The sequence below is a fragment of the Blennius ocellaris genome, assembly GCF_963422515.1.
Source record: "Blennius ocellaris genome assembly, chromosome: 10".
NCBI classification, from domain to species: Eukaryota; Metazoa; Chordata; class Actinopteri; order Blenniiformes; family Blenniidae; genus Blennius; species Blennius ocellaris.
The window spans coordinates 20,983,130-21,007,099 of record NC_137659.1 but is presented as its reverse complement, the minus strand read 5'-3'; the positions used below and the strand labels follow the sequence as shown (position 1 = coordinate 21,007,099).

The window sequence follows — 23,970 nt, the reverse complement described above, 5'->3', positions numbered from 1 at the left end:
CTTCTGTTCTTTTCATGGAAAGCATTATGTATTGCATTGTGTCTGAATACTGCTGCATGGATTAACTTACATTTGAGTAAATAGATTAAAAAAAGGAATGACGTGTTGGTGATTTTCTCGTGTTATTCACAAAATGACGTGTTTTGTTTCTTGTAGGAATTGTTTGAACAAACTGCAGATTGGTATCAGTTCCCCCTCCTGGCCGGTAGGTGGCGGAATAACATCATTTTCCTTCTTCTGTGATACAACAGAAAAACATGGCGACGCACAGGCTAACATGTTTGGGGCTAAATGCCCTTTATTCCTCGATTTGCGCCCCGAAACAGGTAAACTCATTCTAATCTAATGCTTTGTAGTTGCGGTGTGTTTATTAACACTGTATGACACACACATGTAGTGGCATGATCGAGACACTAACTGCTGGCAGAGTTAATCTATATTGTCAGACGTTAGCTTCGCGGCTAATGCGAGTTGTCTTTGCGTGACATGACGCCAAAATAGAAGGTAATTCACCGCTTTTCCTCGTTAAACTGTCACATTTCGAGGGTATTTTGTGTGACTGCTTCACGTTGTAATATTTGCAGTCTTGTTTGATGTATTTCACAGGTTTATCTCGCTTTACAACTTCGAATACAAGAAGCTGTAAGGGTCAAACTAATATAAACACATATACGAAATAATTGTAACTTAGCAGCAAACATAGAGGTGCCATAATATTAAAACCAATTCGTGTTGATATTTGCTTGATAATTATTCACACTAATGTAAGTGGATTATTTATACGTACCATGTTATTTAAGAAGGCTCTTCAGTTTTGCATGTTCAGTGAAATTTCATCCACTTCAGCAATAATGACAAGATTAATGCTCCTACAAAAGTTGGAATAAACCCTTTAAATGCTGGCTTTATTTGATGGCTGGAGATGTGGGTAGAATAATAGATGCTGCACAGCCTGTGGGTTTTTACAATTGAGTCTGTTTTTATGGGCAGTTTGTCTTTGTATTTGTGTAAAAATCACATAAACTATCAAATAGCCTGAATGATCTTCTGAAAAAGCTATTTTAGTTTTACTTGACTATGTAAAGTTTCCTTGGTAGTTCCAATATCTAGTTTTTGATGGGAATAATAAATTGTACCTCACTGTTACGCGAATGCAAAGTTTCTTTTGTAGTGAATTGGACATATTAAATTATTTCCTTTGTGATGACTGATGGCCAAATGAAAACACAATGGTTTTCTTAGGTTCCACTGTTGGAGCTCTTGACACCAGAGCAAACGGGGCCTGATGGTCCATCATTGCAGGCTTCCTAGCAGCCTTATAAGGACGACGACTGGCCATGTTCCTCACTGTCTGATCAGAGATCTGTCTGTGATACCGTTGTGTAAATCTCTGGAACAATGTCTACGGTTCCTCAGTGAATCAAGGTTAGGGGAACCAGTCTTCTTGGTGTGTTGTCTTTGGGGACACCCACTTCTTATTCTGCCTTTGACTTCACCAGTCTCAAGGAACTTGGTCCTAAGTTTGGACGTGGTACCAGGGCTGACACCAAGTGATGCTCCCACTACCACTACCAGAACACCAGCTTCCAGTTGCACTACTGCAGAGGCCTTATCCTGAAGGGACAAATGTGGCATGTTGATGCTTGGAGCAACACAAACACAACAAAGTAGCAGGACCCCTGCACACATGTGCTGTCATTTAGGGCCTAATCAGGTGCCATCACACACCTTCCAGCTCAAAACAAGAGTCACAACCAGCAGAAGAATATTGCAGGAGTTTTGGCACATTTTTGGGAGGCATATCCAAAATAAATAATGATTATTTTGATAGCAAAAAAGAAAACCTCTTGCATACTACACACTTGTGGCCGAAAAGGTGTGGATATGCTGTACATCAATATATAACAATCCCATAATTATTCTTAATATTTTACTATTGTGGGACCGTAATGATGTAATAATATTTTGGTTTAATATTTTCTAGTGGGCTATAATACACAATGTCCACCTTAAAGTTATGAATATTCCTTACATTTTATTTGAGATATGTTATCTTACACATAGCAATATAATATTAACCACGATTCAATTCTCTCAGTCTGATATTTCCCCTTCGATCACATGCAGCCATACTTATTGTTTCATTTCACGGGCACAAACGTAATTTCCTGGTCTGTGATCTCAGATCCTCCCTCAGTCTCTCTGGTACCCAGCTGTTAGTAACTGCAGGGCCACTGTGTGCAGGCCCTGAGGAGCTGCTGGGGGGCGCTGGAGCAGGTCAGAGGGTACTATGTGGACTGGAGGATGCTGAGGGACGTCAAGAGAAGACAGATGGCCTTTGACTACGCGGATGAGCGGTTACGGATTAACGCGCTGAGGAAGAACACCATCCTGCCCAAAGAACTTCAGGTAGACTCCAGTGTGTTTTATGAGCGACACGAATGGAAGCGCTGCAGAATTCTGGTGCATTTGTTTGACCTTGCGCTTGGTTTTTGTCCAGCTGTGTACAATTTGAAAAAGTATTTGTCATCTGTGCCATCTGCTGAGTTGTTGATGAGTTATTTAACTTTGTTGTTGCCCAAAAGGACCCCCCCCCCAATAGGGACAATAATGTGATATCGGGCAATCACTCATTAAGCATGGTTTAGTTTGGCTGTGAAAAATTTACTTGATTCACATCTAATAGTTAAAAATGGCTCTAGTCAAATTGAATGAATGGGTTTTGTTTGTTTTTTTGTGTGTCTTGAATGTGGTTTTTTTCTCCTGTTTTAAATACGGCAGCCACATTTATTGAATCTTAACTTACTTATTTGTCAGAAATGTTCAATGAAAAATCCGAATACCCAAAAGTTCAAAGTCGTTTAATGTCAGACCTGTTTTTAACACGAAGATGACTTTATTTATTCCAATAAGCAACACGTGACTGCTTCTGTCCATTTTTCAACTGAATAACTGGCAGTTTCTCTGTATGACTGTGTGTGTTGGATGGTGTGTGTTACAAATTGGTGGAATGCTGGTCAGTCTTGTTGAGAGAGCTGGTGCAATTCATCATGTGGATGGAAAACTCAGTGCTTTCTGGTAGTTTTTGTGTTGTTTATAGATCATAAACCACGAAGGAGTGATGTTAATGAGGAATAAGCATCCTCGAGTGTGAGACGACAGTAATAGACGTGATTGGAGGTTGACGAAGAGTGAATATTGAAGCAAATAACAAAATAGATCAAAATTGTCTTTTAAGAGGGTGAAATCAAAGTTAAACTAAAATATGAATAAGTCTGATGATTTGAATATTTGCTATGATACAAAATACCATTTAGGGGTTATTTTTCAGCATATTATTCGTATCTTTGCAGGAAATAGCAGACCAGGAGATCGCGGCGTTGCCTCGGGACAGCTGCCCCGTGAGGATCCGCAACAGGTGTGTGATGACGTCCCGTCCCCGGGGGGTGAAGCGGCGATGGAGGCTGAGCCGCATTGTCTTCCGACATCTCGCCGACCACAATCAGATGTCTGGAATTCTGAGAGCAAGGTGGTAAACAAACGGACTGTCTGTAGTTTTGAGCTGAAGGGACGGAGATCGCCGTCACACACGTCTCTAAAGGGAGATTGTTTCAGGCTGAACTTTTTTCTTAAGCTTGTGTAAACTTGAGGAATGACGGTGATGTGACTCCCAAGAAGAACAAAATGTCAATTTTTCTGTCTGATCTCACAAGCAAATAAATTAATTAATAATATCGCACATTATTCGTGTCACAAGTCTGTTGATCCATAGACTATCAATGTCTCATAGTGTTTTGGGGATTCAGGCTTTTTTTCAATTTCACCTTTGGGTAGGAAATGTTTCCTCAAGTGAAAATTGTGTAGTACAATAAGAATAATTTCTTTCTTGTGAACATATCGATAAAAAAGCCACATGTTTCGTTTTATGCCTCACTGAATTCTCTGCCGTATTATGTTAATAGATTTATTTCCAGTCAAAGTATCGTGAAGTCTGCAATGTAACTGTCAACATGTAAGGCTCACAATGAATGTTGAACATTGTGAAATATGTCATGTGTAACCTGAGTTTATTTCATTGTGAGCCTTACATGTTGACAATGAAATAAACTCAGGTTACACATGACATGTTGAACATTGTGAAATAGTTAAACTCAGGGAACCTGGTATAAGGGATCTTTTTTAATTTTTTGGTATTGGATTATTATAGTGATTTAAGGTTAAAGGTTGGGAATTATTCAATGATATAGCATAATAGATGCTTTAATCTTATGGATGACTATATTTATAGGATACATATGTGCAAATGATTTATAGTAATGGAATGCATGTTAGTTAACAAAGATTTCCCTTCCGCCTACGGGTTTTCCAAAACTATATTTTTTTGTTTATTGCTATAGTATTGGTTTAAATTTTGGTTAAATAGTTTTGCTACAATAGTGCACCGGGGGAATTACCTGCAGGAAACACATTCGACCGCTAGGTGGGGGTGGCGTCCTTCCAGCGCGATTCGCCGACCAGCTCACTGGACGAAGAAGGCGAGACTCCTCCAGAGTCGCACACTTAACCACTTTCGCTTTTATCTAATATAACGCGTATATAACGACATAAAACACTCTTAGCGATATGGATTCAACCGAACAGGTGAGCAGAGACATTTTGATGCTCTTACTTTATGCTGAAAATATCCCCAGCCTGAAGGAGTTTCTCGTGATACTGAAAGCAATGCTAACTTAGCTAACGTTAATTAGCAAGTCACTGCATGCGACCAGTGCTGTCGACTGGTTTTTGTTTAAAATAAAATTACAGCTAAACACGAAACCCAAACGTTTGATTGTCGGCTATAACAAAGACGTAAGAATGCAAATTCGACGGCTCGCTGTCTGTGTCTCTGTTGCTAACTTAGCGATTAGCTTTGAATAGAGTTCACCAGAAGCTTCTCTTGAATGTAGCTCGAATGTAGAAACAGTTTGACTCCGAGGGAGACGTCAGACTGCAACTTATTGACATGGACAGTGCCTCTGTCATGTTTGCTCTCGACAGCGACGATGATGACTGGTAGATGCATGCATTTCGATCTGTATATTTCCCTCTTACAGTCAGATTTGTATTGGCCTTGATGGTGGTCTATTAAAAGTCACATGTTATGGGTTGAGATTATAAAACAAGCGGAATATCTCATCAGAAACGGTGTTATTCAGAATATTAGCTTGACTACTGTTTGGTCAAAAGATAAGTAATAAAGGAATTGAATCACTTTAATAACGTTGTTAGTGAAATTCTCAGATTTCCTAAAGACAACCAGTAAAAACGTGATGTCGAAACAAAAAGGTAAGATAGTATAGTCCTTTACTTGCCCCACAATGGGTACATTGGCATTGTTGCAGCAGCACGTGGTCAATAATAACAGTAGCAAAAGAAATACGAGCAAAGATATACATTAAAAAAAATCACATAAAAGCAAGATATAAGGTACTTTTATTGTCTATTATTTGTATGGTTGTTACAACTGTTGTCATTGATGACAGTATTTAAAGGAATTTATTTGGAGCTGGGATCATTTTGTTGAAGCACTTAAGTTTAGAGGAGTGATTCAGGGAATCAGCATTTAAGCTCTCAAGAGTTTTGCAGTTGAATTTATGTGAAAAGTACTTGCTGGTCAATTTAAATCTTTCAACCTTTTCCTTTTTAATTGTTTCTTTGTGCGAGTAAATATGTGTTTGTGCTTTAGATATTCACCACAAACATAGTATTTCTGACCAACGCTTAAATCAATGGGCTTGAAAATGTGTGGACAGGATGTCTGTATTTGATATCCTCTCCAAACACGTTTAAATCAGGGATGTAATTGGCTTCAATTTTTCTTCAACTCAGATCAGCCAGTTGGAGGCAGACTTGCAGGAGCTGGGCTCCCTCCTGGAGAAGGCAGAGAGGAAAAGAGTGCAGGATGTGTTAAAAGAAGAGCAGAAGAAGGTAGAAAAGGAGCTTGCAACCAAACGGCAACAGAAGGAGCTTCAGGCCAGGAGAGAGGCGGATCCATCTGCAGGTTCTAAAGCAGCATACACAGTCAAAATCACCAGCTACGGTAAGAAGGGCTTGTGTCTGTAATGAGCCTCCCCACAAATAAACACACTTCTGGATATGATGTTATGTGTTTTTGTTTTTGTGTTTGTATTTCCATTTCCAAACAGTACTACTATGTCGTTCTAGACCAATTCTATCTAACTGAGCCATGTTTTTTTTTTTTTGGTCTTTTGGGGTTTTTTTTAATGACACGCTCATCTGTAGTTGCCACAACACTGTTTCACTTGAATGTTACTTTAATGTTTCTGACTTCCAGCTTTTTGCCTGATTATGATGAAATAAAGTGTAATTCCACCCAATCACAGTAGCAGGGCTCCATCTGATTGGCCTAAATGGGTTGCTGCGCAGAGCATTCATGCATAGAGACATAATTTATCATAGTTCAGTCGAGGGCTACTATTTTCCCATATTAGCTTAAAAGACATTCATGTTTTTTTACTTTCTTTTTGATGATACAGAGTTCTTTTAACAGAGTTCCCACCCTCTTGTTAGCAAAGTAGAACATTTGGATTGACAATAAGTGCCTAAAATAGAGGTTACTGCTTGAATATCCTATTAAAGATAAAGACAAATTCAAATGTTGGTCAAACCGCTTTAGTGAAACAACCACCAACATCAAGATCACTGTTGAGGTGTTGTCGCTTTCTATCGTGTCATTTTTTCTCCTCCTTCTGTAATGAGAAAGATACAATGCGTATGTATGACACACAACACATTAAGCTACCTAAGGCAAACATTTTCTTTTTGTTTGTTCCGGGACTTGTTCCAGTATTTAGAATACTGCCTTACTCCTGTCCTATACAGTGCAGTGTCTTAACCCAGACTTATTCTGTGGTCTTGAGGTCTAATCATTCAATTTTCTCCTTGTTTATCTATTTTATATTCATATTTATTTACCTATCCATAAAACACATTGAAACACAGCACCAGTGCTCGATTACTGCAATTAACCAGCATCTTGGCGGCCATCTTGGTTGGGTCCCTGCTTTGCTTCCGGTGTTTTCACATTCCATTCACTTCTCTTTGTCTACTTGTGTGTCTTTGGGAAGAAGTGACTTAATCCTTTCGCACATTTTGTATTTCCTTTACCTGCAGTTGACGTTCCTTCGTTCCCGTCGATGACGCAGTGCTCTCGTGCCATTTTATACCACTTTTGCACAGCTTGCATGTCACGCACTTGTTTTGCGAAACTGCCTGCACACTACAGACGTTTTCTTTAAAAACAACGTCTCCGTATCACTCCGTTCAACTCATTCACTCCCCAGTGCAGTTTTTCTTTTTTCTTTTTCCCCCTAAAGCAAAACACATGACACCAGCACTCTTTTGCCCACGCACAGCTATTGTCACATATTATGTAAACTGTTACACCATTTACGCTGCCAAATTTGTGGCATTTGTTTTAAATTGATGTGTTATTGCAGGCGTCACTCAGACTTGTTGATATCATGATAAATCCGCAATATCTTGTGCTGCCTTGGTGTAACCTTGCTTACCTGCTACGCATTCTTAGAGTTCTTCTCCCTCTTGTATCTTCCCGGCAGCGTGGGACCAGTCTGAGAAATTTGTCAAGATTTACCTTGCCCTGAAGAACGTGCACAAAATCCCAGCAGAAAATGTGGAGGTCAACTTCACAGACAAGTAAGATTCCAGTCGTTATAGAATCTCCGCTGTCTTCGCTCCTCGTGTGCCGCCACACGTACAACGTAACACGATGTCTGTTGCAGGTCGTTTTCTGTGCTCATTAAGGACCTGGATGGAAAAAACCATCAGATGACGATTCTCAACCTCTTGTATCCAATCGATGCGAAGGAGAGCTACAAGAAGGTGAATACAAATGAGGCGTGCAGATCTTTGATGTGTCTCTGTCCATTAGAAATACTTGGTGAAAATAGATTTTCATTACATTTTTGTTTAGAAGAGATTTTCTTTTCTCTTTTTTTAATCGTAAAAATAGAATCTACAAGTATCAGTCCTACTTAATGGTTTTTAACATCTGTAGCAACTGTCAAAAACCATTGAAAGGCATTAATTGGCATGGAAACCAGTCGGTCTCACGATCTACATTTCATGTCACAGGCTGCGTCATGAAGCGACTGCACAGCCAGCGTTCCGCAACACAAAGCGATTATCACATCTGTCGGCAAACTGTTAATGATTTTTGGCTGCGCAAGTGTTTTTACTTGCGTTTGACTTGTCAACAATGACGGACACTTGAGTGGATTTAGGACGCAGGTCCACCGGCGCCAGACGATAAACATATTGGCTCACCTCTTTCACCCCCGTTAAGCCAACAATAAATAATTTGCATACACCAGTCAATCGTTAGCTTTGAGTCAACTTGTGTGTCTCTTTTTTTTTTTTAAGATTAACTTGTTCCATAAATCTCCAACACATGTCACTGACTGTGTTGCTCTTCCTGCAGCAACTAGAATTTTGAAGGATCTAAAATAATCTTCTCACCCAGCGTGAGCAATCGATATCTGTTGTGAAAGTTTGACCTCTGAGCGTCTCTTTCTTGGACTCGGTCCAAAGCCGCAACATCGGCTGCACCGAATCCAGAAGGAAGGCTAAAGGGTGAACCGTGAAGTATTGATTGGCTTTTGAGGAGAAGGCGCTTCGGGAAGCATGCTTTCTTTTGGCCTCGCATGCAAACCAGCACACTGGTTCTCCGCACCCCGTAGCAATACTTAGGTGTGAAGAGATGTCTCTACTTTTGGATAAAGGATGTTGTGAGTCATTCTCTTTCAGCAGATATTTATTGCTGTACTTATCTGTAATTGATTTATTTGTCAGGCTGAAATGAGCAGTGCCACTGGTACTAATAGTGTTTCACTTGTAATGTGACAGAGCACCTTAAATCGGGTTCTGTGTTTGCCGTTCGGTCCTCTCCCTCTATATAGTGCCAGCCCAGGATTTTGGACGCCTTCTCGTGGTTTTTCAGTATTTATTTATTTTTCTACTTTGTGCAACTAAGAGTTCCCAGCGGTGCTGAACACTCGCTGGCTGCTTTGCCTTCACTCTGCAGTTTGAACTCGTCCTCAACCCATGTCGGTTGGGTTGATGTGAGGCCGTCTGGTGCAACCCTCCATCGCTCTCTTTCCTGGTCAGATGGTCCTTACGTAGCCTGGACATCGTCTTGAATTTGTTGAAACAACTACACACTCCAGTTGACATCAAGCACATGTTTATTTGCACGTTGTGAGGAATGTCCATGTATCACTGGCAGTTCTTGCAAATCCCACACAGAAAGTCCCTAAAACTGACCTTGGATTTAGTTTAATCTCTTACACAAGAACAGGAACCACTATGGTGCTCTGTGGCCCAGAACAGGAACCACTATGGTGCTCTGTGGCCCGTGACTCCCTACCTTTCAGTGCCAAATGAAAAAACGTAACCCGCATTTTCAATTTCCACCATGTCCTGCGGTGCCACCTTTCCCCACAGTTGCACGTTGAGACTCTGACCTTCAGCCTCTCCGTGGATAAACCCCCCCCCCCACCCAAAAAAAACAACAAAAAGTCTTGAAATGGAATCGATGCAGACTGTCTCTATCTGACCATCAGAAGAGTTGTAGTGAGAAAAGACATGGAGAGGGTTGGTGTAACAGTACGGGTGGCAGGGAGAAGAAGTGAGATGGAGGCATAACTGTATTGTTTGGCTGCATTGGATTGAAAGCGAGAAGTTAATATTTGTCTTCTGAAAGCCTTCGAACTGTCTTTCCTCCTCTGACAGATAAAAACTGACATGGTCTTGATCATGTGCAAGAAGCAGACGACAAAGAAGTGGGAATGCCTTACAACGGTGGAGAAGCAGTCTAAAGAGAAAGAGTAAGAAAAACACTTCAAACTGAAATGATGTGGATTATGAAATATTGAATGTGCCTGTTGCATGTTTTAACTCATTACTTCATAAAAGAAGAGATTTCAAGTCAATGTGGTACAAAAAAACCGCCTTAATTTGGAGTTTTATATTCATTTTACTGCATTAAGATGTGTATGCAGTTTACCATTCTGCAACGTTTGATTTAATTAGTCCGTCCGCATACGAGATTACTCTTCTCGTCTCGTCTCAACAGGAAACCCTCCATGGACGAGAACGCAGACCCCAGCGATGGCCTGATGACCATGCTGAAGAAGATCTACGCGGAGGGAGACGACGAGATGAAGAGAACCATCAACAAAGCCTGGTCCGAGTCCCAAGACAAGAAAGTGAAAGGAGATAACACGATGGACTTGTGAACGATGCAGCGGGACCAAAGCGGGGCCGAAGTCCATCTGGACGTTAGAAATATTCCAACTAAAATACCAAACAAAGAAAAACATATGCAGGAACATTTCCAGCTCTGAATGAGCAACTGATATCCTATTAGTCTTTGGCCGTGATGCAGAAGTGTCTCGGTGTGTTGAGAGGAAAACGCTGGTACAGATGAGGGTGTCGGCCAGCAGGTGGCAGCCTCGACACATTTCCACCATTGCTGATGTTCGATTAGGACTCTCAGGAAACAAGTCTGTTTTCCTGAAACATAATTAGTTTTTCCTAATGTTTGAATTCCAGCCTTTTCTATCTTTTTTTTTTTTCCCCCACCGAAGTCACATTCAAAGGGTTAAAGAATGACTCTGCAGCTTGTCTTAATCATTTATTTGTTTATCAGGCAGATGGTTTCGGTTGGACTTAAATGTACGTGGTGAATGTAAGCAATGCTCTTGTGGTTCAGTGCAGCTGAGCTGTAAAATATGTTCAGATGTAACTTTGTTCACATTCCTACGTCAGCCTTTGAGTCATTCCATAAATACATGAAATAATAGCTGCAATGACCGTAGAACTAATATTACTGCATGCATCTGTGTTAAAAAGGACTTTCGTCCGTCCTGCTGTGGAGTTTAATGTCCCGATGCTCTTCAGTGGAATTCCTCATCTTGTCTCATTTCTGTACACGTGAAGGGTTTTCAGCTATAATCTCTGCCTGGTCGCATCATTCTCATTGTCGCTCCATTCCCCCGCCAACATTTTTGCAAAGGAATGTCCGCTTCGACTTGTTAATCTTGTCATCTTACTCGTGTTGCCCCCCCCCCCCCATCAGGTTACTCATGCACTTCCAATAAATGTGTTGAATTTAACTCCTGTCGAAGTCTTTTGTCACTCTTTAGTCACTTCTGATGTGCTTCCATTGCAGTCCGCCCTCCAGAAACATACCTGTATCATTTGTGTTCTGAAGACACAAATGATACAGGTATGTTGCACGCATTGTTTTCTACAGAAAGAAACTCAAGAGTCTTTACATCAAACAAATAATACAAGGAGCCCCAATAAATGCAGTCATACTCTTAAATAATCTACGTTAAATCAATGTGCGGCTACCACTGGCTGAAGGGCCTTATTTCCTCCCTTTCACACAAACATGTGCCTCCGTCTGTTTTTCTAAGTCAATGTAAACGGCACAAATTGTTATGAAATGTATCTTTGTGTACATGTAACCTAATCAGGGGTGGTGCATGATGACAAGTGTTTTTGTTATCTCTCGGGCCTGTCTGATTGTTGTTGAGTCAAACTTCCTGTAGGTGTGAATGTGTAATTGTTTCTCTGTTTACCTTGTGATGAACTGATGATCGGTCCAGTGCTTTTATCTGCAATCAGCCGCCTGGAGTACTCTATGACCCTACCTTGGATGACATGTTTTTGAAGATCAATAGATAAAAAACTGATCAGAATAGACTGCTGCAACCGTTTCAACATCCAAACTCGACTCTGAATGAGAAAAGACTAACAGTCTTGGCAGTTGTTTAGGTGTTTTCTGCTTTTAACAGGTACGTCACGCAGACCGGTACAACATAGTGAAACTAAAAAAGAAAAAAAAAAACCTACCGGTATGTGTTTAATAATTCAAGAGTCAAAATGCTGCAGAGGTTGAACTTTAGAGCTGCACGTTTTGGCCACCAGGTGGCAGCTGTATTCTGGAGTTCACGTTTCTCCAGAGACACAAGAGGAATTTAGTCGAACTCATTATCAAGTGTAGTTTAATGTGGAGTTGTCACATTTTTTTGCACGCAAAACGTTCTTGATTTCTATAATCATTGTAAGCTAAGTTGCCTCATTGAGGTAATTGTTTAAAGGACTTGGGCTCTGAGCAGCACAACGAATCCACTATTAATTAATTGGGATTACTTGGATGTTTCAAGAGGGTCTGATAAACGGCTTAATTTGGAATATGAATGCTTCTTCAAAGCAGATGTACCTTCAAACAACAAAAGGGAAACGTTAAAACTTTAGATTGGCCACGGATTAACTGCGTTTCCTAATTTAGATACTAGTGATTTTACCTCAGTAAAACTGTAAAGACGTTTTGGAACATGAAGCCACTAAATGACGTAAATCAACACCGTTTTCATTAGATTTCATTCATTTTTCAGCGATGCCAGTTTAATATTTGATTGATCTGGAAGCGAATCGTCTGGACTTTCTTATACCAGTAGTCGCCGTCGCGCCCCCCCCCCCCCCCCCCCCCCCCCCCACACACACACACACACACACACACACCCCCCACACCCCCGGCCTGTGACGTGTGCGCACGTATAAAGCGGCGGCGCGCCGTGCCCAGACAAGCCAGATTGATACAGTTGGAAGTGCAGGACGCATCGTTACGCACCAGACCGCTTGCTGAAAAATTAAAACGCGATAAGGGGATTTGATTTTTTTTTTTTTTAAACACGAGTCGTGCCAGCGTGCTTGAATGGATACCGGCTGTTTCACCGCGGCGCAGCGTCTTTCGTGCCACACCATGAATGCGGATTTATTCAAGCCCGTTCCGGAGCGCGGACCCCAGCAGTCCTCCGCGTCTGCGAAAAACAGCAGGAATAAACCCGACCAGACCAAATCCGAGCTGGCTCAGGTGGTGACGGACTCCAAGACGGGGAAATCCTACAGCAAAGGGAAGCTTTTAGGAAAGGTACCAAACGATCCCTTCATTTATTCTCTCCTAACGTGCGCTTGAGCCTCATCGCCACCGGCTTTCCGAGGCTGGCAGGGGGGGGGGAGCGTGTAGATTTGGAATTTGTTGGCTGTTTTTAGGCTGATCTCGGGTGGCGATTGTGGCTGAAATTGATCGTGACGCTCAGATGTGTGTGGTGATGTGGGGAAATGAGAATGACCTCGTGGTGGATGTGGCCAGTCTCTGTTCCCCCCCTGCTGAGCGCGTCATTGCTGAATGAATCAGGCGCAAGGTGTGCCCGGCTCCTGTGCGCACACATGGCAGCACATTCTTTTTTTTTTTTTTTTTTTTTTGGGGGGGGGGGGTCGACACTCCTTGTGTTTTGAAGAAAACTAACTACTTGTGAACCCAAATACTCCCCTGTCTGATAATGTCTCTCTCCCCCCCCCCCCGCCGGCTGTGACACAGTATGTTGCGCGCATGAATGAAAGCACTGTATCAACATGTTGCTCGTCATCGATACACTGCATCGGGCGGTCAGCCAAGTCTTTCTTCCCCTCTCTCTCTGTCTGTCTCTCTCTCTCTCTCTCTGTCTCTCTGTGCTGCCTGCCGCAGAGCTGCAAGCGTCTCCAGTCAGTTTCACGGTTAATGAATGCAGCAGCTCGGCCTCGTCCCGCAGCTTTGATTGCAATAAACGCTAAGCGGCCAAATATCTGCGCCGATGCAACGCGCACGATCTGAAATGATTTGTTTTGCCTTTTTAATGTTTTATACCCTCCACAGTAGGCTTTCCGTATTGGCTAAATAATGCATCAGTCATTTTAATTGCCAAGTCTCAGGCTTATTGATCCCCAGGTCAAAGACTTTGCTCTTGAGGCCGATTATTTATGGCCATTGCAGGTTTTTAACCTGCTGCTTTTGCTTAACTGCCTTTCTGTTGTCTCCCCCCCCCCTCCCCCCCCAAGGGTGGTTTTGCAAGATGTTATGAGATGACAGACCTGTCCAACAACAAAATGTATGCTGTGAAGGTGATTCCTCAGAGCAGGGTGTCCAAACCGCACCAGAGGGACAAGGTAGGCAGTCATACCCCTTTGTCTTCAGTCTTTCTTTTTTAATGATTGAATCATGAAAGCACAAATTGATTTTTTTATTTATGTCAACAGATAACAAATGAAATCGAGCTGCACAAAACCCTGTCGCACAAACATGTGGTGAAATTCTCCCATCATTTTGAAGATCAAGAGAACATCTACATATTCCTTGAGCTCTGCAGTCGGAAGGTAAGGCGTCAGAACATTCTGGAAGGTGCTGTGTCGTAATGCTCCACAGGGACACTGTACTCGGGTCCTGTTTAGCTTACGAAAGTAAACAATCAGCCCTGAAAGGTTATTATTTCAGCAGAGCACAGACCTTTTAATTATATTTGCTCCTGCGGTGGTAGATTATGATATGAAAAATGGTGGCAAAACACGCAGAGGGTTAAAGTGTCCTCGTTTTCCGGCCGAGTCACTGTTGATCCGGGGTGCTCACCTGAATGACAACACGATGCTGTGTGTGGTACAGTCCTGGTGATGGATGCAGGGCTGACGGCTCACTCATTGGTCTTTCTCTGCAGTCCCTGGCACACATTTGGAAGGCGAGACACACGCTCACGGAGCCAGAAGTGCGGTATTACCTCAAGCAGATCATATCTGGCCTCAAGTACCTCCACAGCAGGAACATTCTGCACAGAGATCTCAAGCTCGGTATGTTTGAGAATGGCTGAAATGTGGCGCGGGGGCATTCGCTCGCACGTACACTGGCATCCCAGGAATTCTGCCATTGCTGTCGCCGTGCACATTTTTCACGTGGGGGAACGCTGACCTGATTGTTTTTGTCTCTTTCAGGCAACTTCTTTGTCAATGAGAACATGGAGCTGCGGCTGGGCGATTTTGGTCTCGCCGCCAAGCTGGAGACGGTCGAGCAGAGAAAAAAGTTAGCATTTAATTGTTTTTATGTGTATGTTCTGTATTCTACAAGAAGCGTTTCAAAACGGTGACGTGCACTGGTGACTCGGCTTTTGTGCGTACATTTCTCTGTGGAGGGAATGTTGAACATCTGCATACCAAACATTTCTCTGTTTAGCTAGTGTCTAAATTGTTCCAGTTTGACACAAAGCCCGTTAACCCCAAAAACCCATGACGTCACTCACAAAGCACATCTCGCCTCCCTCTCAGGAAGTACCTCGCTCAACCGGTTTCCCAGTGGCAGTTGAACGCCGCACTCTGAATAGTTTCAATACCCGTTTGACATTTTCCTGTGGAATACCAGTAAGAACCCGGGTGAAAGGGAAATGTTTTAACTGCCACTCTGTGTGCACGACGCCAATTGTTTTAATAGTCGAGAGTCGAGGTTTTCGGTGAAGGTGGCTGGGTTGAGGTTGAACCACATTTGACATTTGACTTTACTTCACCAGTTTTTGGAAATGATCCAAACGGCTGCTTTCTAAACATCTCGCCTTTGTTCCTTTGACACAACCGCAACAGTACACTGCCAAATTTGCCTGCATTTACCACGTTTAAGGTTGTGATTGGTGTTAAATTTCTAAAAGGGAATTTGTTTCCTTTACAAAATCTCTTCATGGCTGAATGACCAGATTTGGGCGAAATGTCCACATGAGCTGACTCTTCGCCAGCTTCAACCACTCTCATCACCACACTCTAGCCTCTTTTACTTTTGATATGTATTGCCACATTCTGCTCCATGTGGGCTAATCAGAAGATTGTACTTTTTCATGGTTAATCTCACCCCTTGCTGTTTAAAAGGCAGTGAATAAAAGGCTTTTTTCCCCCCTCTCTCAGGACAATTTGTGGTACTCCCAACTACTTGGCGCCTGAGGTGCTCAACAGACAGGGCCACGGTACGGAGTCAGACGTGTGGTCCCTTGGATGTGTCATGTGAGTTTTATTTAATTAAATTTTTTTGCCCTCTTTGTGTTGAGTATAAGTCCAGAATACTTGTCCAGGCTGTAATCTGCCTATCCTCCAAAGTCGGCTGGGATTATCGCCAGCCTCCTGTACCCATTTGTTAGGTATTGTAAAAATAGATGTGTTCGACTGGATTGATCGCTCTATGATCATGAGGAAAGTTTATTTATTTATTTTTTGCATCGGTCAGTAATTTACAATGTTTTCTCCCACACAGGTACACTCTGATGTGCGGTAACCCTCCCTTTGAGACCCTGGACTTGAAAGAAACCTACAAGTGTATCAAGGAAGTGCGATACAACCTGCCCACCACCCTCTCCCCCGCTGCACAGAAGCTCATCTCAGGCATCCTACAGAAAAACCCCAGTGACAGACTGACACTAGATCAGATCCTCAACCACGAATTCTTCACCAAAGTACGTCTCGCAGATTCAACATCTCACTTCTTTTTTTTTTTTTTTTATCATTTTACAAGTTGTTATAAGAAGTTAAGATTTACTGTGAAGTTGTGGTGCTTGAATGAACTGTCCTCCTCACATTTTCCTCATTTTCTTCTTCTCATTCAGGGTTTCACCCCGGACAAACTTCCCCCCAGCAGCTGTGTGATGGTGCCAGAGCTCCACCCGCCCAGCCCTGCCAAGAAGTTCTTCACTAAAATGGCAAAGAGCCTCTTTGGCAAGAAGAAGGCAAAAGGTAAGCAGCAGTCAAGTGGCGAGCAGCCTTTATCAGATTAGGTCCTCTGCTTTGCAAGTTATGTAGTCATGAAAGTACCTGTCGACTCGTCAGTTTTAGTTTCGTGAGAATATGTGAAACTGTTCAGTTTGTCTCCAAACATTTCCAGTAACTAGTAGAGGTATTCAAACAACCCCGAGGATAAACCTTTGTTTTGTTTTGCTTTATTCCTTCTGTGTGTGTTTTTGCAGTGGACAAGATTCCGTGTGAAGAAAAAGACGACAAAGACATTTCTAAGCTGGTTTCAGGCATCGTTAAATGTTCCATCAACCGGCAGATCAGCTACAAAACCGTGGGACCTGGCGATGTACGTCCTTTTTTTTTTTTTCCTTCTTGTTTTGCAACCTGAAACAATGCAGTATAGTTAAAGTGACGAGGAAGAAACTGAAGTAGATGATTTTATACAAGATAACCAGTCTTGTAATGGCAGAATGAGCTTTAAGATTTGACACTCAACACAGTGTTGATTTAAATTTTTAAATAATAAAACCAACCCAGAAAGGGCACTCCAGCGGGATTACAGCGAATACATTTCTTTTTAATTAAGAGGTGCGCCTTTGGGATTGTTCCTCTGCAGTGCTGCAAATGGCAGCCTTTTGGACTAAATGTATTGGGTGTTGGATTTTGCTTTTAATTGCACCATCATCTTAAGAGAACTTTGCTTCCTAATGATGAAGCCTTTTCCAGACTTGCTTTTAAGCACTTCATTTCCAGAAGTCCTGGAGTATCGCAAACGTATGAAATTCCGCAGAAAATAATAAATAAAAAAGCCATGGTTATCCAATGAGAAGTGTTTAATTATTTTTCGATTATGCACTCTCTTTCAAAAGATTGTGATCAACAACCATTGCTGATTCTAAATGCCACAGCGGCAGGATGCTCAGCCGGCCAATCTTTAATCAGGGTGGTCTAGTTTCTATTTTTAGAGACCAATACGAACTGCGTCGCTGCTCTTCGGAGGAGATATTTACTTTTTCCTGCTGTAATGTGTCAGATTCTGGTAAACCTCACTGTTTATTTCAGACATTGTGTGTTAATTGAAGACCTTTTACACTATTTATCAGGATGATGACACAATTAGGATATTTTTTTTGTCATCAAACGACATGCAAAGCACTGTGGAAAAAGCATGCTAATTTTCACCTTGTTTTTAATTTAAAATCAAGAACGCAACACTTGCTTACCGAGAGAAGATTTTGGAGGATAGACGGCAGAATATCTCTTGCAAATAGTTGCTTTCTCATTTTAGTTTTACTTGAACTGTCTTTGTTGGAAAGCAATGAGTGATTACTAATATCTCATGTTGTTCCTCAAGGTGGCTTTGCCGTCCTCCCAGCTCGTCAGCTCTGTGCCTCTGGAACAGACTCCTGCAGAGGAAGAGTCCAGGAAGTCCATCTCCCGCTCCTTCAAGGGCACAATGGCGAGCAGCACTGAACGTAAGCTTGGTCATTTTTTTTTTTTTTTTTTTTAATAACTGGAAATGGATTACTAGGTCATTTTTTTTTTCTTCTTGTTTCGTTTTAATTCATTTCATTTGGGCCTCTACTTGACATTGTACGTGTTCTCCCACCAGCATGCGACGATGTCCCCACTCCTTCGGCTGTCGCTGAATCTGCTGTGAAAGTTCTCAACAACTGCCTGGCCACCATGCCGACAGGTGAGGAGACCCAGATTACTGAAGTTTTCAACACAATAACCCCGAGGTTTTGCATCCTTTGCAATAGGCCTCGGGACTGTTAAGGCATTAGTTGGCGCAAGTAAGCATCACGACTGCCTTTTTATAGAAAACACGGTTTTAAAACGCACGCATTTCACAATTTTCCATTTTTAAAAGGATTTAAAGTGTCCCTGAAATAATTCTATTAAAATACACCAGTATTTAGCATTATTTTCCCCCTTTCGAATGATATATGACACACCAATGACAATCACACCACTATCTTGCTCTTGAGCGCCGAACGTCTAAATATGCCTTTAAATCTCCCGCCCTGTGAATCTGACCTAGTTTTCCCAACTTGCCGTAGTTTTGCGCTGTGACGTATGAGGGGTTATTTACTTCCGCCCACAACAGCTGATCGTAGCGTCTTGTTTACATGTGCTCTGCATTATCGCGTTATTTAGCAGTTTTTTAGAGCCATGCCTAAGCGTTGTGTTGCGGCTGGGTGTTCCCAAATGCCCAGTCCGTCTGTAAGTGTCCATAAATTCCCAAAAGATCAAACTTTGAGGAGATTATGGACAAAACAAGTGCAGCGCACTCGCTCCAACTGGACACCAACAGAGGCCTCCTATCTCTGCAGTCAACATTTCACAGATGACTGTTACGAAACAGCACCCGCAATCCGAGTCACTTGGTTTTGCTGTGAAGAGGAAACGTATCCTGAAACCTGGTTCTGTCCCCACCATTTTTAAACGGCTTTTTAACGGATTTTTAAACCCAACCTTCAGTAAGTCTTTTTAAAACCTGCTAAAACTTAAGACAAATAGACCAATAAACTTTGCAAAACACCCACTCTGACACAAGGGTAAATACCCGGTCACACACAATATGTGCACACGGGTAAATACCCGGTCACGCACAATATGTGCACACGGGTAAATACCCGGTCACGCACAATATGTGCACACGGGTAAATACCCGGTCACGCACAATATGTGCACACGGGTAAATACCCGGTCACGGACAATATGTGCACACGGGTAAATACCCGGTCACGCACAATATGTGCACACGGGTAAATACCCGGTCACGCACAATATGTACTCACGGCTCAAACATGTATGGTTGAACGCCTTGATTTTCTTCTAATTCTTCCTCCGATGATTCCTCTCCTTCATCTTCGTCCAAAACCAACGATACGTCACTTAAATCTTCGCTAACATCGCTCCTAGGTGCTTCTGTATCGCCAAACCCCTCCATTCTTCAATCAGCTGATGTTGTTTTGGCTGGGACATATAACCCCTCGTACGTCATATCCGGTCTAGCTCAGGCGGCTCACATTTATGGCCCGCAAATATACCGTCGTCTGCTGCATCATGTAAAGTCAATTAAAAGGGTCGGAATTCGGACTTTTATCTGGGAATGTTATATACCTTTCGAAAGCATATTTATTCTTCTTTCTAAAGATGAAATCTGAAAAACATTTCAGGGACACTTTAAACCAGATACAATTTCACAGTACTTGTGTAAAAGATGAGTTCACACAGTAATGAAGGAAGTATGTTTTGTAACAGACTTGTGCTCAGTGCTCCTGTTCAGCCTTATTTCGAATAGAAAATCTTGTTTCCCCAACTGTGGGTGCAAATGTACAAACTTCTTACGATTCGGCGTGCCTCTTAAATCATGTTTTTCAATTAACGATGCGTCTGTGGGGGGTGCAGACGTTGCAAAATGTGATCTCAAGGGTCAAGATTACGTTTGAACGCACCATAAAAGGCAATAATTTCTGCTGCCCTCGACCTGAACCGTTTTACTTTGTTGCACAAGTTCACTAATGATTCAGAATTAATCAAGCTAAAGCAGCGCGATCCTCTTCTCGCCTCAGCCATTTCTTTAAATCCTCTGAATAAATAAATTTGCTGACTCATGCATCCCTGAACGATCTTAAAGCTCCTCGTGTTCCTGGTATTCTTTTATAAAAGGATTTTGTTTTCCTCAACAATAGATTGTATAAAGTGAAGCTTGGTGTTGAATGATATGGAATTATAATTTTTCTCTCTTCCTGCAGCCACTAGAAACCCACCGTGTTTGTCCAGACCGCAGTCCTTCCTGTGGGTGACCAAATGGGTCGACTACTCCAACAAATATGGTTTTGGCTACCAGCTCTCGAACCAAAGCATCGGTGTGCTGTTCAACGAGGGAACACATCTCAGTCTTTGTGACCAACGCAAGTAAGTACCTTAAGTCCAGTGTTTTTACTGGAGGGGGGGTCACACAAAGATTTACATTGTGCGTGGGCACTCTCTGTTGCATAACGGCTCGGCTCTGCCAAGTAGGTGGACTGTACGCGTTCCAAGTACACTTCACAGCATTTCCATGTGGATGAAGCGTCTCTTCTCAAACTGATTCCATGTTTCAGAACTGGTCCGACATTTTAATAAACTCTTATTTCCCTGTTCCTTCCAAAACAGGACCGTTCACTACTGCTTGACCAACAACAAACACTTCTCCTTCCCTGCCGACTCGCTACCTAATCAACTTCGCAGCCAGAAACAAATTGTGGAGCTCATGGCCAACTACATGGAGCAGAACCTAATGGAGGTAGGAACATTTGAAATGACCCAGATGATGGACTCCAACGGTCGTTTTTTAGAATTGTCTGTTGATTCGTAACCACAATTTAGAGCCGGTTTATTTCAGAATGATCTAAAAAGTAATGGTTTTCTCCTCTCCAGGGTGGAGATCTGCATTGTGAGGAGCAGGTCTCAAGCTCTCCTCCGTTGCTCCTCCAGTGGGTGAAGACTGACCATGCACTCGTTATGCTCTTCAACAACGGCACTCTCCAGGTCTGAGCCGACTCTTAATTCTATAATCCTCATCCTGCATGTTTTCACCTTTCTTGTAAACTGTTCAAACTTATTAAATCTGTCCTTGTACGTCCTGTTTTTTTGGCTACTTCTACACGTATTAATCTTTTTCATAACATCCTTTTCTCATCCTTGTCAGAAACGTTGAATAACTGAACACTTGTCTCGCGTCCTGTTTTCTTCTCTTTCTCCCCCTCCAGGTAAACTTCTACACCGACCACACAAAGATCATCCTGTGCAAGTCCTCGGACGACTCCTACCTGCTCACCTACATCAGTCGGGAGCGCGTTTCGTACACCTACCTCCTCAGCATGCTGAACGAGATGGGCTGCACACCCGAGCTACGGCACCGGCTAAGATATGTGGTCCAGCTGCTCCAACACCACACTGACGCTTGAGAGCACGGCTCAGTGCCTCCCAGGACGCCGGAGTGGCAGACGCGTTTGAGATAACTTGACTGGTTAACACCTCGTCGTATGCAGCCTGACTTGTTGATGCGTTTTTGTTTTTTTTCGAGCCAATGGATGGGAGGCTGCTCAACATCTCTGCACAGTATTCTGGTCCGGACTGGTGCCTCGGCGGGCGTTCATCAAATTTGACCGACCTTGATAGACGTCAGGCAGTTGTGAAAGTTACCCTAAAGCGGCATCTGCCTTGAAAGGGTTTGTGCCTGTCCGCTTCTTGCCTCAATGGTATCCACCTGGTGCGTATTGATGCCTAAAATAAGAGACTCACACCTGGCCTGGAATGGCAGATCTCTCACAGGCCTACACGAACACCCAGTTACCTTTGCTCACTCTAAACCACTGCTTCTTCTTAGCTGGATGTTTCGATTGCCTCCAACTCTGCAGCTTTCAGCCTCCTCTGATAGCCAATCACCCAGGCCAAGTTTCTCAAAGGTGTCTAAACACTAAAATTGTCCGGTTAGCCTACAGTGCTCCAGGAGTGTTCTTGCAGCTGAAATGCTGGTGAAGTATTTCAGCAGCAAGACCTGTGGACTTGCAGGCTAACTTAGATTTTTGCGGTCAGTTGCTTTGGGAAGAAGTCTGGTTTGAGATGGAGACCCTCCTACCCTCAGTTGGTTTCTGGCGTCTTGGGACCGTGTAACACATTCATCTTTTTTGTTTTTTTTAATAATAGGATCACACTATGATCTTGACCTCATGTGCACAAATGACATTCCTGGCCTTATTTAATGCTGGTGATGCTGAAGTTTCAAGAGTTGTTCGCTCTGCTCCAACATCACTTTCATTATCCTTATTTATTTTTGGGTGAATTGGACCATTTTTCACATTCCTGGTACACGTCATACTACAGGGCTATGGGAGCAACACAAATTTGCACTTTTGTTTTCAGAAGTCATCAGGCAAACCAAAATAATTTTTTACCATCACATGTTGCATTTTTAATAAGTTTTTAACTAGAGATTAAAAAAACGTTTTTCTTCATCTGCTTTTAAAAGTGATTGTGAAATTACAACTCAAACTGTCGGTGAATGTGTTCACAAGTGCTGCAAGCAGAACTGTCGGCGACACGGCGAGGGCAGGGAGGGGGATAAAAGTGCCTTTCTGAGGGATGTCTGTATAGTGCAATAACAGCCTTTTGTGAATGTCAAGCTGGCTACAAACAAGACTTAAGATTGGTTTTACAGGTGGGATTTACTTTTGGACTTGGAGCCAAGTTCAAAAGTAAATCTTAACAGCACTACACTCTCACTACCTGGTATAAGCTTTTAGAACAACTGTTTATCATGAGTATATATCCCAATAATGTAGAGTATGGAGAGAAAAAAAAAATCATTGTACTCTGTTGTACTGTAATCCTGATTGGTTTACATTGCTTTCTCAATCCAGAGTTGTATCCTAAAAACTGTGACCCAGAATGCAAGTATTATGTACATGTGTTTAGTTTTTTTTGGGGGGGGGGGAATCCAGCATTATGAAAGCCATCTGCCGATTCAGAAGAGTCTTTATTTTTGGCACATAATGTCCTGTTTATTTATTTCTATTTATACATTGTTGGGTTTTTTTTAATTTATTGTGCAAATGTTACGGTCTTGACACAAGTAACTGTTCAATTCCGCTCACCTTTTTGTATGTAACATGTTTGGGGGGGAATGGGACAAAAATAAAGTTTATTCAAAATTAACTGAATATTCATTGCATATTGCTTTATTTCTCAAAATATTGTTTTATTCTCACTAGATTAATTGGGTTTTTGTGCTTTAAAGGCCTTTTGGCACATTCAGTCTTGTTGGTCCAACAACATTGTATTCAAAGTTTATTGCCCCAAATCCAGCTTTTCCTTGATTTTCCTCCATTAGAATATTGGATCATGAGAGTTGCATTCAGAATCTGCTGTGTCTGTGTGAGCTGGACTGACTCCGCCCACACATGCCCATCTTGGGAAGAGGAGGAAGAACTTCCTCCCGTGGTGCCATGTGCCAGAGCAGAGCCGCCTGAGTGTGGGAGGAGTCAAAGGGAGGGCCAACCTTGATTGTGATTGGTTAAACCCCCAATGACACTATATATAGGGTTTCTGATTGGCTGGTTGGAGCAACACACTTTTTACAGATCAAAACAAGCCGGGGAGAGAGAGAGGACACACTTTCTTCACTTCTCCGGTGTCGTTCATGGTGTGGGGAGGATTACTGTTGGAAAACCATTAGAAAGTGAATTTTGCATGATATGACCCCCTAAAGTATGACTGTTAAACCGTTGCCATAACAAATGTATATTTTGC

At 42.4% G+C, this 23,970-nt stretch overlaps 3 protein-coding genes across 3 annotated transcripts; all 3 read left to right on the top strand.

The window, feature by feature from the left end:
- Positions 1–248: 248 nt before the first annotated feature.
- mrps14 (mitochondrial ribosomal protein S14) lies at positions 249–3,734 on the top strand. The gene is made up of 3 exons (XM_080503674.1): positions 249–326; positions 2,245–2,409; positions 3,354–3,734. Exons 1-3 carry the CDS (start codon positions 258–260, stop codon positions 3,534–3,536), a joined length of 417 nt encoding a protein of 138 aa, XP_080359800.1. The 5' UTR covers positions 249–257; the 3' UTR covers positions 3,537–3,734.
- A 786-nt stretch (positions 3,735–4,520) lies between these two features.
- cacybp (calcyclin binding protein) lies at positions 4,521–11,168 on the top strand. The gene is made up of 6 exons (XM_080503164.1): positions 4,521–4,641; positions 5,872–6,082; positions 7,623–7,719; positions 7,806–7,905; positions 9,814–9,908; positions 10,157–11,168. The coding sequence occupies exons 1-6, from the start codon at positions 4,624–4,626 to the stop codon at positions 10,317–10,319; spliced, it is 684 nt and encodes a 227-aa protein (XP_080359290.1). The 5' UTR covers positions 4,521–4,623; the 3' UTR covers positions 10,320–11,168.
- A 1,532-nt stretch (positions 11,169–12,700) lies between these two features.
- Positions 12,701–23,381, top strand: plk3 (polo-like kinase 3). The gene is made up of 15 exons (XM_080503911.1): positions 12,701–13,024; positions 13,972–14,079; positions 14,170–14,286; positions 14,622–14,751; positions 14,893–14,980; positions 15,847–15,942; positions 16,190–16,388; positions 16,539–16,665; positions 16,896–17,011; positions 18,020–18,140; positions 18,278–18,361; positions 20,430–20,592; positions 20,833–20,962; positions 21,097–21,207; positions 21,429–23,381. Exons 1-15 carry the CDS (start codon positions 12,809–12,811, stop codon positions 21,624–21,626), a joined length of 2,004 nt encoding a protein of 667 aa, XP_080360037.1. The 5' UTR covers positions 12,701–12,808; the 3' UTR covers positions 21,627–23,381.
- Positions 23,382–23,970: the final 589 nt, after the last annotated feature.